This window comes from Leucopleurus acutus, assembly GCF_964270905.1.
Source record: "Leucopleurus acutus genome assembly, chromosome: 9".
Lineage (NCBI taxonomy): Eukaryota > Metazoa > Chordata > Mammalia > Artiodactyla > Delphinidae > Leucopleurus > Leucopleurus acutus.
In genome coordinates, this window is record NC_139144.1 from 64,926,528 (window position 1) to 64,945,696 (window position 19,169).

The 19,169-nt window shown below is 41.9% G+C and overlaps 1 protein-coding gene across 1 annotated transcript; it reads right to left on the reverse strand.

Moving 5' to 3' along the window:
• Nucleotides 1-7,040: 7,040 nt before the first annotated feature.
• On the reverse strand, nucleotides 7,041-17,598 carry LOC309966234 (retinitis pigmentosa 9 protein). Its single transcript, XM_082846210.1, has 4 exons — nucleotides 17,420-17,598; nucleotides 14,983-15,013; nucleotides 13,714-13,843; nucleotides 7,041-7,166 (listed from the first exon to the last, which is right to left on the reverse strand). Exons 1-4 carry the CDS (start codon nucleotides 17,569-17,571, stop codon nucleotides 7,162-7,164), a joined length of 318 nt encoding a protein of 105 aa, XP_082702336.1. The 5' UTR covers nucleotides 17,572-17,598; the 3' UTR covers nucleotides 7,041-7,161.
• Between the last annotated feature and the right edge of the window lie 1,571 nt (nucleotides 17,599-19,169).

Here is a 19,169-nt window from a genome sequence, read left to right on the forward strand (position 1 = left end):
GAGGAACCATCTTGAAGACGGAAAGGATGCCAACTCATTGTTTATAAATGGAGGCCAGGAACATAGTAGGTCCACTGATGGATATTTCCAGTGGTGGCCTGTAGAATCATAGGTTTTATGCTTTCAACTAGTATAGACTCCTTAGGAATAAAGGAAGCTTTAGGAAACAAAAGATCTTTATACTAAGAACCTAGGACCTAGGTGGTCAATTTGTAGAACCAATCTCCCAATAAATGGTGCAGGTTAGGTCTGTGACTATGTGCTAAAAAGATTTTTATGTGATTGGAGGCTCTCCCACGGTTATTTGAAAGAACAGAGCATATGTGAGAGGATGGGGGTGCCTCCAAGAAAGGCTTTCTGGGTGACAGTATGGACAGTATTTTGATACATATCAATGTGTCCACTCAATGCTGCTTCTAAGTAACCCTGTGATGAAAATGTCCTACAGAAAAATGTCCTTTAACTCCCCGTATTAACCAAGTATCCCTCAAAATGGATTAAGGAGATGGTAAAAAGTGATTAAGCGCATTTTTTTTTTTTTTACATTTTTTTTTTTTTACATTTTTTTTTACATTTTTTACATTTTTACATTTTTTTTTTTACATTTTTTCAGATGAGAAGCAAAAGATGATAGTGTTTCCAAGGCTGGTCTTACGAGACCTATGACTTTATCTAACCCTACTTAAAGATTTTGTTTAGATACTCCAGGAAAACACCTCTCACTCTGTCCCCACCCAAGGCTGGATTATGTGACACTCCTATGTGTTCTAGTAGCACCTGTGTCTTAACTTTCATAGCCCATTTCATGACATGACAGATGAGACTTGTGATATTCTTACCCTCATCAAAGGAGACCATGTATTCATTCCTTAGGGCCATGGATTAGTGTAGCCAATGCAGTATCCCCATGGAAGAGTATAGATCCTGGGACATCATATATATTCAGGTATTTGTGAATGAATGGCTTAGTGTTAATTAGATTAACAAATTGGGCCTTGTGGGTTGGACCCTAGAAGGTGGGGAAACTGATAATGCCAGTATATGGAAGAGGAAGCACAAAGACAGAGGAGAGTACCAATGAACATTTTCCTGTTCCGTAATCCTTCCCAAAGTCTCGCCTTTACCCTAGAGGGGAGATGAAAAGCTAAGTATAAATTTGGAAAATGGAGTCTAAAATGAACAATAATTCCTGACCATACCTACCCTTCTTCTTCCCTGCCATCTTACCTCTGTGGCAGGTTGAGTTCCTTAGGACCAGACTCTGAGATGGAGATTTGGGTGCAAGAAATTTAATGGGGAGTGCTTTAGGGAATAACATCTCTGAGGGGACAAAGCATGATTAAGCAGGAGTTTGGGTGTGATGCAGGCACAACAAAGGCCTTGGCCAATCCCACTGAGAGCTCGTGAGCTGTAATGACCCTGCAGAATTGTCCCAGTTGGGGCAAGAGGCTACATCTTACACCCCTGCATAGACCAGTCACTGTGATGCAGGATGCCCCTGGAAATGAGGCGTGGCCTTGGATAGCGTAGCTCTCTTCAAGCGAGAACAACCAATCCCTGGAAAGTGGAGGTCATTTGCAACTGTTACCTGAAGTCAGCTGTTAACCAGCAGTTGGGAGAATAAATACTTCAGTCCTGAAGTCAGGTGTAGGGGTTAGGAGGCAAATACAAGTGGCACAATACAGCATCCACTATAACTTCCAAATCATGTTCCAAATGGAAAATGTAACCATACTTTTAATAAATTCCCATTGAACACCACCACGCGTGACACATTGTGTTAGAAGGTGAGACCACAACATGAAACGAGATGGTCTCTGCCCTCACGAATTTTCCAGATGTGGGCAGGAACTAATTACCACAAATGTAGTGGCTTAAAGCAATATCCATCAACTTCCCGTCTCTGGTCTGGCATGTAAAGAGATAAGAAGTCTTCACTCTGTCCTAACAAGTAAAAAGCCAAACAAACTAATCATCAGATCTTCTTAAATCTATCAGAGAATTGAGGTCACAGGGCAAACCGCTGACCCAAAAATTGGAGAGATGGGCAGATACAGAGTCAAAACTTACTGGAGCAGAAATCTCCGTGGGAACCACTGCCATACTTTGCTACCTGCCAGAAAAAAAACGCTGGTTTTAAAATTTTCATGCGAGGGCATCCCTGGTGGCGCAGTGGTTAAGAACCCGCCTGCCAACGCAGGGGACACGGGTTCGAGCTCTGGTCCAGGAAGATCCCACGTGCCGTGGAGCAACTAAGCCCGTGTGCCACAACTACTGAAGCCCGCGTGCCTAGAGCCGGTGCTCCACAAGAGAAGCCAGGGCACCGCAACAAAGAGTAGCCCCCGCTCGCCACAACTAGAGAAAGCCCACACACAGCAACAAAGACCCAACGCAGCCCAAAATAAAAAAAAATAAAACAAATATATTTAAAAAAGAAAAATCTCCTGTGATTTGGTTCAGATCACCCAAACAGTCACCCTTAAAAGGCCAAACTATCTTTTAACATAATCTAATCATGGGAGTAAAATCCCTTAAAGTAACAGTTCTATAGGTTTGGGTAGGAAACCTTGGGGCTGTTTTACAATTTCGCCTACCACAACCATGATGGCAGGCTGATAAGATACCTCTGTAAAGGGAGGTCTGGTGGCTTCTTTTGACTTCCTTAATAGTAGAGAGTACTGAGTTTGAGGAAAGAGGTTTTAGGATGAAGGAATTTGATTGACAGCTTTATGGGCTCAGCAGTCTGGAAATCAGAACAGAGGAGGAGGAGTTTGGTTTGAGGTTCTTTTGGGTAAGCTGGGCAGAAAAAACACAAGTCAAGGGAGATAACAGGCTTAACTGATGGACCACAGAATGTAGGCCGGCGAAGCCCACTGCTTTTTTTTTTTTTTTTAATAAATTTTAATAACGGTTCTTTTTTAAATTTATTTATTTATTTTTGGCTGCACTGGGTCTTCGTTGCTGCGTGCGGGCTTTCTCTAGTTGCAGAGAGAGGGGGCTACTCTTCGTTGCAGTGCACGGGCTTCTCACTGTGGTGGCTTCTCTTGTTGTGGAGCACGGGATCTAGGCGCGCGGGCTTCAGTAGTTGTGGTGCACAGACTTAGTTGCTCTGCGGCATGTGGGATCTTCCTGGACCAGGGATCGAACCCATGTCCCCTGCATCTTAACCACTGTGCAACCAGGGAAGTCCCAAAGCCCACTGCTTTAAGTTAACCCAAGTAGAACAGGCTGTCCTGCTCATTCCCCACATACTGGCCTCTTCAGGGATTACTCCTGCTCTCCTAACATTTCACAATTAAAATACCATATTTATTAAACCATTTCTCTAATATTGGAATGGTTGTTTCCAACTTTATATAATTTCGGACTTTAAGAGGATATTGTTATCATCAGGACAACCTCACCTTACATCCTTTTCATGTCTTTTATTCTCTTGTATGATGTCATACATGGGATCTTCATGTGCCTTAAGGGTGAGAAAAGGTTAAGGTTGGGTTAGGCTTCATGGGTTGTTAGTTAATTAAACATTAAATCCCTGTTACTAAAAGCCAGTTATTCTTTTCCAGTTTGGTTGTTCAAACGTTCTAATCCTTCCTAAGGGTCACCAGAACTGCAAACTCCCTGAAGCTGTAAAAATAATTTTCCAATTAGAAAAATACAGAAGGGAATTCCCCAGTGGTTAGGCCTCCAGGCTTTCATTGCGGAGGGCCTGGGTTCGATCCCTGATCGGGGAACTAGGATCCCGCAAGCCACGCAGAGTGGTCAAAAAAAGAGGGACTTCCCTGGTGGTCTGGTGGATAAGACTCCACACTCCCAATTCAGGGGGCCCAGGTTCAATCCCTGGTCGGGGAACTAGATTCCACGTGCATGCCACAACTAAGAGTCTGCATGCCACAACTAAAGATCCCACATGCCGTAACGAAGATTCCGTGTGCCGCAACTAAGACCCAGCACAGCCAAAATAAATAAATAAATAAATAAATATTTTTTAAAAAGAGAAAAATACAGTATATAATTTAAATATCCTTTATAAAGAATTAAACGATGGCAGAATCATGAAAAACTATTCAAGGAAGAAATATTGAGGCAATTCTCTTTGTTCTATGTGGATACATGATCAAGAAATAGTATTAAGAAAAACAAGTGAATATAAAATTATATATAACAATGAAACATTTATAGGTATGCAAAAATATATAAGTATCCCAAACAAAGTATGGAAGTATACTGGAGGTATAGATAATTTTAAATGATTTGAATTACTTAAAAGTAAGAACACGTATGGGAAATGTTATGGTATTTGAATTATCTCATTTTAAAAAAGAATAAATGTTTATTACAGAAATTTTAGATATTATCAGAAAATCAAGTTTTTTAAAAAAAATCTACTACTTCACTACCCAGGGATAACAGTAATATTAACATTCGGTCTTTTTCTTTTTCTTTTTTTTTTTTGGCTGCACCACACAGCTTGTGGAATCTCAGTTCCCTGACCAGGGATTGAACCTGCACCCACGGCAATGAAAGCGCCGAGTCCTAACCACTGGACCACCAGGGAATTCCCTGGTCTCTCTTTTTATTTATTGGCCGCATTGGGTCTTTTTTTTTTAAATTTATTTTTGGCTTGATCGGGTCTTCGTTGCTGCTTTCTCTAGTTGTGGCGAGTGGGGGTTACTCTTCACTGCACTGCATGGGTTCTAGGCACTTGGGCTTCAGTAGTTGTGGCTCACGGGCTCTAAAGCACAGGCTCAGTAGTTGTGGCGCACAGGCTTAGCTGCTCCATGGCATGTGGGATCTTCCTGGACCAGGGATTGAACCCATGTCCCCTGCATTGGCAGGCGGATTCTTAACCACTGCACCACCAGGGAAGTCCCGCATTGGCTCTTAGTTGCAGCACACAAGATCTTCGTTGAGGCATGTGGGATTTTCAGTTGCGGCATGCAGGATCTCTCGTTGTGGTGCACGGGCTTCTCTCTAGTGGTGGTGTGCAGGTTTTTCTCTCTCTAGTTGAGGCACGTGGGCTCAGTAGTTGCAGTGCGCAGGCTTAGTTGCCCTGCGGCATGTGGGATCTTAGCTCCCTGACCAGGGATCAAACCCGCATGCCCTGCATTGGAAGGCGGATTCTTTACCACTGGACCACCAGGGAAGTCCCTGGTCTTTTTAAATTGTTATTCATAATTTATGAAAAATTATAATCATACCATTTATATATAAAACTCCATTACTTTTCAGTTGTATTTTCATAAACATTTTCCCATGATATTACACATTCTTCTAAAACACAATTCCTAATGGCTAAATAATTTCTGTTACAGTAATTTCTGTTGATATATTGGACTATTAAGGTGTTTCCTATTTTTCTTTAGCTCCCATTTTTCTAACCACATAAATAATAATGAAAGCTATCCTTATACATACATAAAGAATTGTGTATATATTAATGTTCTCTTACATCCTTAAGGTAAATTAAAGTGGGATTTCTGAGTCAAAATGAGTATGTTTAAAGTTTTTGAGATTTATCGCCAAACTATGTTCTATAGTATCTGTAGAAATTGTCATTCCACCTAAAAGTAGAACGATTGATCCAAAATAAGTTATTTCAGATTATTAAAATGAAAACACAACATCTTAAAATGTCTTAAAAACTGGAGAATGGGGCTTCCCTGGTGGCGCAGTGGTTAAGAATCCACCTGCCAACGCAGGGGACACAGGTTCGATCCCTGGTCTGGGAAGATCCCACATGCCACAGAGCAACTAAGCCCACGCACCACAATTACTGAGCCTGCACTCGAGAGCCCGCGAGCTACAACTACTGAGGCTGCATGCTGCAACTACTGAAGCCCGTGTGCCTAGAGCCCATGCTCTGCAACAAAGAGAAGCCACTGCAATAAGAAGCCTGTGCACCACAACAAAGAGTAGCCCCCTGCTGACCGCAACTAGAGAAAGCCCGTGCACAGCAATGAAGACCCAACGCAGCCAAAAAATAAAATTAAAAAAACAAAAACAAAAACTGGAGAATGTCTGTTGACTCCAGTTTGATATATGTTGATAACCTCAGTACATCCAGACAGCTACATATTTCACTTGACAGAAGCAGTTACTGAATGGAGAATTTACACCCCTGGGAAATGACTCTGTTAAAATAAGGTGAGGAAAAGATAATTTTACTGTCATGTAAAGAGCAAATATAATTTATATATACACTTCTAGCTTATAGTTTAAAGACATATAATCTTCAGGTAAAGCCTGGAAAACTAAAACCCTCATTTTAGTTATGAAACATGATTTTTTTATACAATAAGTTAAAAAAAAGTGATTGAATAAATAACAATGTCTGCTTCAGAAAAAGAATCACTATCCCCAAGGTATAAGCGAATAACACCTTAATGAGAAGTTTTTTGTTAAGAACTAATCTGTCACACAACTGTACAGGCACGCCTCATTTTACTGCACTTCACTTTATTGTACTTGGCAGATACTACGTTTTTTACAAATTGAAGGTTTGTGGCAACTGTGTTGAGCAAGTATATCAGCATCATTTTTCCAACAGTATTTGCTCACACCATGTCACTGTGTCACATTTTGGTAATTCTCACAATATTTCAAACTTTTCATTATAATTACATTTGTTAGGGCGATCTGTGATCAGTGATCTTTGATGTTAGTACTACAACTCTCTGAAGGCTCAGATGATGGTTAGCATTTTTTAGCAAGAAAGTATTTTAAATTAAGTTATGTACTTTATTTTTTTAGACAGAATGCTATTGCACATTTAACAGAATACAGTATAGAGCAAACATGACTTTTATATGTGTTGGGAAATTTAAAAATTCATGTCATTCACTATATTGTGGTATTTGCTTTATTGAGGTTCTAGATATTGCTAGAACCACACCTGCAACATCTCTGAGGTACGCCTGTAATTTAACACAAATGTAGTTAACACCAGATACTTTGGCCAAATGACTTCTGGGAATGTATTTTGTGTGAATTTGCAGTTCACTGTTAGTACCTAATCAACTGATATTCACTATCTCTGATAAATGTAAATTGATATGGTGGGGTTCTACTTACTACTCTGAACTGTTCTAACTTTTGGTTGCCTTTGATAAAAAAAGGGCATTCTTTGTCGCCTGTTCGGTGACCATATCGTTTACAGCGTCAACCTGAAAACAAAGAAAAGAGGAAATATTTCTGTAAGATAACACAGTTTCCTTTAATGAAGACAAAGGATCAGTAGATCATATTAAAGTTTTTCTTCATTAAACTCCAATTCTAAAAGCAAATGCAATCAGTGAATGAACCATGTAAAATCCTAAAAAACAAAGGGAAACTACAGATCTTCCTTGAGTTATGATGGGGTTACATCCCAATAAACCCATCATAAGTTGAAAATACTATAAGTTGAAAATGCACTTAATACACCTAAACTACTGAACATCATAGCTTAGCCTAGCCTACCCTAAATGCACTCAGAACACCTACATTAGCCGACAATTGGGCAAAATCATCTAACACAAAGCCTATTTTGTAATAAAGTGTTGAATTTCTCATGTAATTTATTGAATACTGTACTGAAAGTGAAAAACAAAATGGTTGTATGGGAACATAATTTTGAGAGCTGGATCTCAGGAAACCATTGAAAAACAATGAAGTTTGGGGGTTCTCTGTTGACTGCCTCTGAGCTGTCCCTGTTTTTATCTCTCCTAACATCTAAAGTTCAGGAAAGGAGGATAACACTCCTTCAAACCAATGTCTTTCTTTGTGTTCAAAACCCTCTTACCTTTAAAGGAAAGGTGATCCTTACTATTCAAAATGTGGTCCATGCACAAGCAAAATCAACAACACATGGGAGATTGGTAGAAATGCACAGTATTAGGCCTGCCCCAGAAACACTGACACATACTTGGAGTTCAAAAGACTTATTGGTGATGTGTAGACATATTAAAGTTTGAGAACCACTGTTCTAGATAGTACTACAATCACTAAAATCACTAAAAGTATGCATATGTGTGTGTGTATATATATATATATATATATATATATATATATCTTGTTTGGAATGAGTCCAAGTTTTGTGGTGCCTGAGCTTAAATTATTCGGTGGGGGTGGGGATGGAGGGGGCTCTTTAGGAAAAACAAAAATCTTGCCTTGGCAAATTTTACAAAATCCTATGACCATAATCAACACATCACTATGGTCCCTGCAGGTCTTTGAAAGACACAAGTGAGGGGCCCTGAAACTTAAGCTTCATTTACTTCTTGGTAAAACTGGATCTGGTCCCAACCCAAACTTTTATTTTCCAAGTCAATGCAAATAACTATAAAATACTAAGTGAAATGCAACTAACCACCTCATCAAACAGAGCAGTGGTTTTCAAACTTTAAAAAAAAGCCATAGACTTCTGGGTAAAGATGACAGACTAAACACATTTGTCTCCTTTCATTTCCTTCCTGAGATTCTATAAAAATGACAAGAGAATTCTTTTCAAAAGGAATAATCCAGGAAATATCTCAAGAAGGGCCAAGTAACAACCTCCATAAATCTGTTCCTCCATAGAAGCATTGGAAATAGTTGCAAATTTTCCAAATCAAGTTGTCAGAAACCTTGAAAATTAACCAAAGGCTTGCCACAATCTAAAGAGTATTAATTAAAGAAACCCTGCTGAGCCTTGGTAGGAACAGCAGGATTTCTGGTGTTTTAACTGGGCTCACTCCCAACCCCTACTTACACAACAGTCTTAAAAACAAGCAGCCCTGCAACTATGACAGCTGTGAAAAGCAGCAGTGTCACACCCACTGAAGAGGGAAGACTGGATTTTGAGCACCTCAAAAAGCCCTGACTTCAGAGCACAGAGCCATGCTGGCAGGATATCATTGCTATCTGACCAGTCATGCAGTTTGCTCTACAGAAAAAGCCCTACCCCAGGATATTTGTCAAAAATAGTCACTTGCAATTGTTTAACATCACAGCTTATTATGGCTGTGATATCACTGGGTAAACGAGAGCCCAGCCAAAAGTTTAAAAGGAAGATCTGGGGAATGAGATGTCCATAGAGGGCTCTCAAAAATTCTGACATAATTCCGGGAAGCTAGAAGACTATACACATGTGTAAGGCTGTGTGCATGCATAGTAAAGGCCTGAGAAGGCCTTTTTTTTCACTTCTGACTCACTGTTAAGGCTCTGTGCAAGCAGGCACTAAAGGCTAAGGCAGACATGTAAACCAAACCACATGAGCATTTCAGGTTTGTCTTAACACACACATATAACCTCTTGGCAAAGGGTAGAAGGCTTCTTAGATCAATGCACTTAAGGAAATCTCTGTCGTATTATTAGCTGACCTCTAAGCTAACAGAGGAGACTTCAGTGGCCATACACTACAGGGAATACAGACTTACAGAATTAGTTAGGAAAGTCACTAAAAATACAAAAAGGAACAATAACAAAACCTGGGTAGAAGGGAGAATCTGATTTCCAGACCACCTTATATTATCTAAAATGGGCAGTTTTCACCAAAAAACTGCAGAACACACAAAGCAACAGCAAGTCCAGATACTGGACTTACTAGACAAAGACTTTAAATCAGCTATTATAAATAAGTTCAAAGAACTAAAGTTATGCCTAAAGAATTAAAGAAAAGTATGAAAGTGATGTCATAACAGATGGAAATTATTAATAAAGGGATACAAATTATAAAAATAAATAAAAAAGAAATTCTGGAGTTGAAAAGCACAATAATCAAACTGAAAAATTAACTGGAAGGTCTTAACAGCAGATTTAAGATGGCAGAACAAAGAATAAGCAAACCTGAAGATAGGTAACAACTGAGATTATCCAGTCTGAGGAACAAAAAGAAAAAAGAATGAAGAAAGCTGGCCAGAGTCTCAGAGACCTGTGGGATACCATCAAAATTCACAGCATACGCATAAAGAAAATCTCAGAAAGAAAGGAGTGCTAGAGAGTGTAGAATGTTTGAAAAAATAATGGCCAAAAACTTCCCCAATTTGATGAAAAACATTAATCTACAAATCCATGAAGCTCAATGAACTCCAAGTAGAATGAGTTCAAAGAGATCTATCATAGGCAAACTGTTAAAAAGCGAAAGATAAGAAAATTTTAAAAGCAATGAAAGAAAAACAACTCATCACATATAAGCAATCCTCAATGAGATTATCAGATGACTTCTTATCACAAACCATGGAGACCAGAAGGCAGTAGAATAACATATTCAAAGTGCTGAAAGAAAGACTATTAAGCAAGAATTCTACAGCCAGCAAAATTATCCTTCAGAAATAAAAGGGAACTTAAAGTTCAGATAAACAAACTCTGAAAATTTATTGCTAATGGACTTGCCTTACAAAAAATAACAAAGCTGAAATGATGAAAGGATACTAGGCAGTTACTCAAATCCACATGAAATACACAGCACCAGTAAAGGTAACTACAAACATAATTATAAAAGACAGTATAAATACATTTACTGTAATTCTTTTATTCTCCTATCTCATTTTAAAACAACTACATAGAGAAATAATTATAAAACAGTGATGATGAGCTTATAATATATAAAAATGTAATTTGTATGACAATATTATCACAAAGGAGGGGGAGAGAATGGAGCTGTATAGGAACAAAGTTTCTGTATTCTATTGAAATTACATTAGCATTAATCTGAATGAAAATCAAAAGGCAGGTATTGGCAGAATGGATAAAAAAATGTTTTCCAAGTAAAACAAACTTTAGATTCAAAGACAAAATTAAACTGAAAGTAGGAGGATGAAAAGAGACACAAATAAAGCAGTGTTTACAGGAAATTTATAGCTTTAAATACCAACATTAGAAAAGAACAAAGATCTCAAATAAATAATATAAAGTTCAGTTTAAAAATCTAACTGAAAGAGAGCTGGAGTGGCTATGCTAATATTAGAGAAAACAGACTCAAAGGCAGAAATTGTTACAAGAGACAAATATTGACATTTTATAATGATATAAGGGTCAATCCATCAAGAGGATATAACACTTATAAACATATATGCACCTAACAACAAAGTTCCAAATAGATGCAGCACAAATGGACAGAACTGAAGGGAAAACTAGATAATGCAACAATAATAATTAGAGACTTCAATATTCCACAATGGACAAAACAACTAGAGAGAATATCAACAATGAAATAGAAGACTTCAACAATACTATAAACCAACTAGATCTCACAGATATCTGTAGAACATCTGACCACCCCAAAAGAACAGAATACACATTTATTTGAATCCCACATGGAACATTATCCAGAAGAGAGCATAGGCTAGGCTATAAAACAAGAATTAATAAATTTAAAAGGATTCAAACCAGGACTTCCCTGGTGACGCAGTGGTTAAGACTCCACACTCCCAATTCAGGGGGCCCGGTTTCGATCCCTCGTCAGGGAACTAGATCCCACATGCATGCCACAACTAAGGAGCCTGCAAGTTGCAACTAAGGAGACCACGTGCCACAACTAAGGAGCACACATGCCGCAACTAAAGGAGCTGGTGAGCCACAACTAAGGAGCCCACCTGCCACAAATAAAACCCAGCACAACCAAATAAGTAAATAAAATAAGTACTTAAAAATAAAATAAGGATTCAAACAATACAAAGTATGTTTTCCAACCACAAAGAAGACAAATTAGAAAGCAATGATAGTAGGAAACTTTGGGAATCTACAAATATGTAGAAATTAAACAACACATTTCTAAACAATCCATGGGTCAAAGAAGAAATTTCAAGGAAAATTAGCAAGTATTTTGATTTGAACGAAAATTAAACATAACATATGAGATGCAGATAAAGCAGTGCTTAGAGGGAAATGTAGAGCTTTAAATGCCTATATTAGAAAAGAATGAAGCTCTCAAATCAATAATCACAGGTTCAATAAAAAAATCCAGAAAACAAAGAGCGACCCAAACCAAAGGCAAGCAGAAGGAGGAAATAATAATAATGAACTACTGGCATTACTGGCATGTGCTATGCCATAGATGAACCTCAAAAATATTATGCTTAAAGAAAGAAGCCGGGGGCTTCATGAGGCAATGAAGATCCCGCATGCGGCAACAAGATCCTGGGTGCTGCAACTAAGACCTAGCACAGCCAAATAAATAAATAAATATTTTTTAAAAATACTAAATGCTGGGCTTCCCTGGTGGCTCAGTGGTTGAGAGTACGCCTGCCGAGGCAGGGGACATGAGTTCGTGCCCCGGTCCGGGAAGATCCCACATGCCGCGAAGCGGCTGGGCCCGTGAGCCATGGCCACTGAGCCTGCGCTTCCGGAGCCTGTGCTCCGCAACAGGAGAGGCCACAACAGTGAGAGGCCCGTGTACCGCCAAAAAAAAAAAAAAAAAACACTAAATGCTAAATGAAGAGCAGACACCAGAAAATTGAATTCTAAGCCACCAGAGGGGAGAACAGAGAATCAGCTCAATTTCTATTTGCAGCACCTCCAAAGAGCTCAGGAATTGAGCTCTGAGCACCAGATACCTCTGAAAGTAAAGGTAAAGGAGGAGCTGAAATAAGGAGGATTGATGAAAAGTCCAAGGGCAACTATTACTAGCCCTGGTGGAAGGAAGTTTATTGTCTGAAAAAGGTAAAGCATAGATCTCTGGCAAAATGACATCAGATACATGTGAAGGCAAGGTGTCACAGTAAATACAGAAGATTACATGAACAAATAAAAAGTAAATGGCAAGATTTCCCAACCTTCTTGCTCCAATAAGATCCCACAACACTAGCAGCTTGGCCTTCACCCTCCATGGAGGAGCCTTCTTCTCTAGGAAAATATAACTCACCCCAAGAAGAAAAACCTACAGGTACTGACCTCACAAGTTCCCAGTTCACCGGCCTAGAAAGATTACCCTCCAGTGAAACTCAGCAAGCCCCACTCACACACTTAGAGCTCCTAATCAACTTTTTATCTCCTAATGATGAGCAATAACTGTGGCTGCCAGTCTCAAAGATGGACCCCAAAATCCCTGACTTCTAAAAAGCATGCCCTCATGTATTCCCTGCCACCCTGAAGAAGGCTAACTGTTGTAACGTAGGTACTGGAAAAAGGATGATGTGTGAATGGAGGCAAAGGGACTGCAAACTGCTATTTTAATTATGTGTGTGAAGAATCTTTGTACCAACAATGTCTTTAAAGGCAGCAGTACCCCTTCTGCAAATGCCGTCTTACACTGGATGAAGATGCTGCTGCTCTGGTGCAGTGGAGGGTGTGCACACAGAGGTCTACCTGTTCCAGACCCATCCTCTGTGGCCCAGAGCTCCTCTCAGGTTACCTGGATAAAACCTCAACACCTCTGATGAGGACGACTGACTGAGCCAAGACCCAAGGGACCACCCTCCAATGCATCCCTTGTCCCCCATGGCATTTCTACATGGAATATCCTTTCTGTTACAGGAATATTACTGAAGCGTATACTCCGCAGGCAGCTACGGCCCTGTGGAAGACCATTGCCCTTACAGCCAGAAGCCCTGGAGTCTAGGCACTACACTGCCTCTTACCCCAGAACACTTAATAACATATGCAAGGCGGCTTCCTCAACTATAGCACAGAGATCATGCCCTGACTTTAGCAGGGCTGTGGTGAGAATGAACTAAAAGAAGTGAACTCATTTGTAAACAGTGGTCTATAACTTGCACGTATTGAGGGTGTTACTTGAAACCCTTCCACACTCACACTGCATGACTTTGACTTCTTTCCCCAGTGGCATCCAAAGTCCTTTGGTTGGTGCGTGGGCCAGAAATTCCCTGGCATGTTCACTGCCTGGGACATCTGGTATACAGTCTTCTGGCTTAGTCTCATCCTCCTGAAAAAGGAAACTGTGTAAGCTGTGCGGCAAAAAAGCACAGGAACTCTCTCCCACCTGTCTGAGAACACAGCCCTGCCTGGCTTTCTCATGGGCTGGAGATCCCAATGTCATCATAAGTTACCCTCTGAAGAGCTAGAAAGAAAGACAAATCATAACTGACAGAAAAAACGGAAGTAACTATACTAGAAGAGCTAGCTATACCATGAAAACAACGTAGCTATTCTTAGAGAAGAGTTACTAGTGTTTACATAGGATTGATCTGTGAGCTCCAAATTCTGATTCTAGATCACAAAAATTAGATTCTAAGATCACAAAAGGTTTTCTGCTAACTTAAAAGCTTTGTGGAATGAGGCAGAATATAGAGTTAAACAAGTAAGGTTTCCTGGAATAATAAGAACAATGTGTTAGAGTAAAATAGATTATTAGACCTTGAAGGCCACTGTCATGTTTTATAATCTCACACATGCCATATTAGTGAGATGTATTTTCATTACCAAATAACTGCACTATATAATTAAGGTGCTGTTTTTTTACCTCATGATTTTTTCAAGTTTCCACGAATATTAAATTTATAATGGAAGAATGTTTTCTAAAAATCTTTTTTTTAAGTTGAAAGTTACCAAACAGAAAAGGCTACTTTGGCCTTAAGTCCTCTAAGTCTCGCTCCTGCAGAAAGACACTGACACTGTGGTCAGGGTGCTGGAGGAGGGACTCCTGCAACAGGTAGGGCTGGACTGGATGAGCTTCACGTCTCCTCAGAGTCCAGTGTTCTCTGAGCTGATGACATTCAAGAAATCAGCACCGGGGGGGGTCACAGAAGGAACATGGGGCAGGAGAGCTTTGAGGAGATGCAGTCACAAGTGAGACAGAAAGAATGGGAGTGAGCGCTGAGGAACACTCGGGGAGCCTGCAGTGGTTTCTTAGGGGACAGACACAAGGCTGATTAAATTTCTGCAAAGGCACAGGCTGTGACAAAGCCCAAAGTGCATGAACCGACTGCCATCTGCAGGGAAGACACAGAACTATCATAAAAGGAGGTTCAAACCTTATGCAGCTGTTTTTCATAAGTGACTGAGTCTGAGCACTGAGTCAAATCTGTCTCAGAGCAAAACCAAAAGTACAAACTTCACACTGACCTTGATAAGTCCAGGAGGAGGTTTTTCATAACTAGAAAGGAAGAAAACACCAGTCATGAACCATGTTCACAGGAATGTAACACGTCTCAATCAGCAAAAGGCAACTGCAGACCAAAATGAAAAGCCTTTTTTTTTTAGAAAAAACTTCAAACTACATTATAACTAAAACAGTTAATAAAATATGCCCAGCAGTCAGAAGTCCTATATAAATAAACTGATGCTATACCACATCCTGTTCGATGTTGAACTTAAATTCACTGAAATCATAACTTGGTGTCTTGGCACAGCGATTTTATTTTTGGAAGAAGGGAAAGCAAGAGATTGCAGGGAAAATGTGAGGTAAGAAGAGCCTTGAGGGCCTCCCTGGTGGCGCAGGGGTTAAGAATCCGCCTGCCAAGGCAGGGGACACGGGTTCGAGAGCTGGTCCGGGAAGATCCCACATGCTGCGGAGCAACTAAGCCCGTGTGCCACAACTACTGAGCCCACATGCCTAGAGCCTGTACTCCGCAACAAGAGAAGCCACCGCAACAAGAAGCCCGCACACCGCAACGAAGAGTAGCCCCCGCTCACCGCAACTAGAGAAAGCCTGCGCACGGCAACGAAGACCCAACGCAGCCAAAAGAAAAAAGTTATAACAATGTTAACACTGACATTGATTAGGAAAGTTATTATGATGGCGCTATATTGGAAGGATGGAAACAAGAAGGGCAAGTAAGAGAACTAAATCTTTATCTACTATGACAAGAAGTTAACAAATGTCTAAAATTATTGAGTCAACAAAACCAGTTGTAAGCATATAACTTAGAAATGTGCAGCTAAATCCAAGAAATAAAAACTAAAAGAGTCTGCACATGGAAGGCTTGGCCTTGTTAGGAGGGAAGGGGGTGGAGGGCTGTGCAGGTTACTTTGGGGGGTAAATGAGGAGTTGGGCAGCCCAGCGCTATTTTTGGTAGCATTTTTAGTACTATTTGAGTTTTAAGCTATATACAAGTATTACTCTGGTATGAATTAAACTTAATTAAAATCAAACAAAACCCTGAACTAGAAAAAGCAAATATGACCATAGCCTAGCCAGTTTCAAATCTGTGAAACTGGAAAAATCCCACTGGTCTGAGAATCACACTCCTGAATTCTGCTCTCATTTTGTTGGCTAACCAGGTCAGTGGCTTAACCACTGAGCCTCCATTTTCTCATCGACAAAACGTTATCAACTTTCTCTTGTCTGTGAAAAAGCTCTGTGAGCTACAAAATAAACACATAGTATTAACCACCACCTGGCATCCTACAGTTAAAGATACAGAGGGCTGGTGGGGCTAAGCCCTGCCTGAGCCCAGAGTGCCTTGAACACGCCAGGACTGTGGATGCCAGCAATGCAGAACCTGTTTCCAAACCACGGCCCACTGAGGTGAAATCCAGCTCAAGAGCCACACTGAAAAGAGCAGGCCAGGCTCCAAGGAAGCATGCACTTTGTATCAAAGCTCCCAGAAGGTTAATGAGGGCCTTTCCTTACACGACTGTCTCAGCAATCATGAGAAGGTAGGTAATGGGAAGTGCCTAAAGCAAATAATTCAGATAACTCAGTGAACACCAAACTTAGTAAAGTCAGACTTCTAAAGCTGATTACAGAACGACAGAAACGCAGAAAAGAGCCGCAAGGGTCATTAATCCAACCTTCCACCTGATGGTTAAACCTCCTTTACAACCAACCCTTCTCTCAGGCGTTATCTGGACTCTCTCCATCCCCGGGTAGCTGGGGGAGTACAGTGCCTCGTAGGTCAGGCCACGCTGACCGCCAAGAATCTATGACTCTGGTCCTAATTCTTCTTGTTGCGCTGGAACTGGCCTCTTTGTAGCTTCCACCCTTAACCCTGGTAAAAAAAAAATCCTGGGGACGAGAGAGAAGTCCACGCTCTCTTCTACCTGACAGCTCCTCCCGAAGAGTCAGGGACCAGGCCCTCACCCCACGTTTATTCTTCCCTTCCTCACCGCGCACTCATGTTACGGGACTGGGCTTTTTCCTCCCTAGTTAACAGCACTAGATGAAAAGAATGGGGATTTTACCCAGTTCAGAGCGAGCCCCTTGAACTGAGAAATGGGAAAGGACCCAAGGGCGCAGCCGCACTTCTCCTGTATTCAAATCCTGACCGACACCGACGTCGCCGCACGAGGAAGAAAACCGTCGTTTCCGGCAGGGAAGCGCCCGCCCGCCGCCGCCTCGCGCGCCCGGGACGAGCCTGGGGACGGAGTCTCCCCGCTCTTCCTCCAGCGGCTGAGAGTCCAGCGTCCCGCAGCCCGGAATCAAATCCCGCACCCGGCTCGCTGGGGACGGGCCCACCTGTCCACTCGCAGGTCTCCAACCCCGGGCGGGCCCCGCCGCGCGACCCCGGGCCCCGACCCCATTCCTCGCATTAGTCGGGGGCTGGCGTGACGGACTCACAAGGACTCCAGGTGCTTGAGCTGCTGCAGCTGCTGCGTGTCGTGCCGCCGCCGCCTCTGTTCCCGGCATCGCTGCAGCTCTTGCTTCGGAGGCTCCCGCGGCCGCCGCGCGCCCCCGGTCCCCGAGTCGTCGCGCCCGAGCCGGGACGACATTGCGGCCCCGCGCCGAGCCGCGAAGACCGCACTTCCTCCGCGCCGCGCCCGCCCTGCCCCGCTGGGCCCCCTCTCGCCGCCGCTCCGCGGCCCGCCGGGCCGGGCCCAACGTCCTGGCTGAGGCCGCCAGTGCCCCGCCTCCCGACAGGCCGGCCAGACTGCCTCCGCAAGTCCGCGCTCTGAGCGTCCTAACCGTGCTGCGGAGTCAGCGGGTGCCGGAGGCCGGAGCGCGCCCCACTGGCGGCGGCCAGGAGCCCCGGCGCTGAGGATGCGGCGGAGGGAGCCAGATCTTTCCCTTGGTTCTCTTGAAGTATTCCCTCCTGAAGCGTTCAGGGATGTAAGCTGTTCAGTTGCATAGAAGCCACCATGCTAAGAGGAAGCCCAAGGTAACAAATGGGGAGAGATCACATGAAGAGGCCCTGAGACAATAAAAATGGGATGTCAGGTCAGACCCCACTGCCTACCCCTGGTCAGATGACTCCTTGGTGCAAGCCAAAGATAAATCTTAAGGGGCTCACGTCAACCAAGAATTGCTCCTGTCCTCCTGAGGAGGCTTTGTTTGCCGGCCAAGTTATGTGCTTAAAGTAAAAGAAAAGAAGATGGAAGAAGGAAAAAAGAAAAAAGAAAAGACAACAAACATTTTCTAACCACAACCAGTGACTTTATGGCATGCAAGCAAATAATCTGAAAACTTTACTATATACTTATATGCATAAAGCAATTGTGTTGGATTTTTCTCACTTGCAGTTGAATGAAGTCAATTCAAAGTCAGTTTGTCTAACATAGTGATTTGCTCTCTCAGCAAGAAGACCCAGGGATTGTTAATTCCATTTTAGCAAGTATTAGTCAAAATTCTTTTGAAAACAACAATGGACCAAAATCCAAATCAAACTGGACCAAAATCCAAATCAAACTGCTCTAAGAAAAAAAATTAAGTAATTTATGGGCTTACATATGTGAAATGTCGTGGGATGGAACTTCAGGAATGGCTGGATCTAGGGGCTGAAATGTTATAGTCAGCAATTTCAAAGCTTCACGTTCCTTTGTATTGCTTCATTCTTTGCAGTTTCTCCCATTGTGGGGGCAAAGATGGCCACTGGAATCCAAAGATGGCCAACAAATTAGCAGCCCCAGCTGGAAGGAACTTTCTCTTTCTCAGTTCCAATAAGAATTCCATGTATTATACTCATTGGCTTAGCAAGAGTCAGGTACTTGTCATGGAAACAATCACTGTAGTCAAGGAGCTGCAGAACACTGACTGCTCATGCCTATGTTACATGTCCACCCTAAATCCGAGGGGTGGATCAGCTTTATCCAAGCCATATAGACTAAGAGAGGGGGAGGGGTTGTTCCTCAAAGCAAAATCCAGGTGCTATTAACAGAGGAAGAGAGAGAGAGAGACAGGAAGAAAAAGAAGAGGAGGAGGAAGGAGAAGAGAAGAGCAATATTGGGCAGGGAAAAATAACAGGTGTACAGTTCAGTGGTCTGACAGCCTCACCCAGTACCACATCCTGAGCTGCATTCTAGGCATCTCTCTTTGATGATTACCCTGTTAGAGCTTATAAAGCAGGGAAAATTCTTTTTTTTTATTGGAGTAT

Coding starts and splice junctions, on each gene's coding strand:
- LOC309966234 (XM_082846210.1), bottom strand. CDS start 17,571: ATGTCGTCCCGGCTCGGGCGCGACGACTCGGGGACCGGGGGCGCGCGG. Junction 15,014..17,419: donor CTCAAGCACCTGGAGTCCTT/GTGAGTCCGTCA, acceptor CTTCCTTTCTAG/TTATGAAAAACCTCCTCCTG. Junction 13,844..14,982: donor CTCCTCCTGGACTTATCAAG/GTCAGTGTGAAG, acceptor TTCCTTTTTCAG/GAGGATGAGACTAAGCCAGA.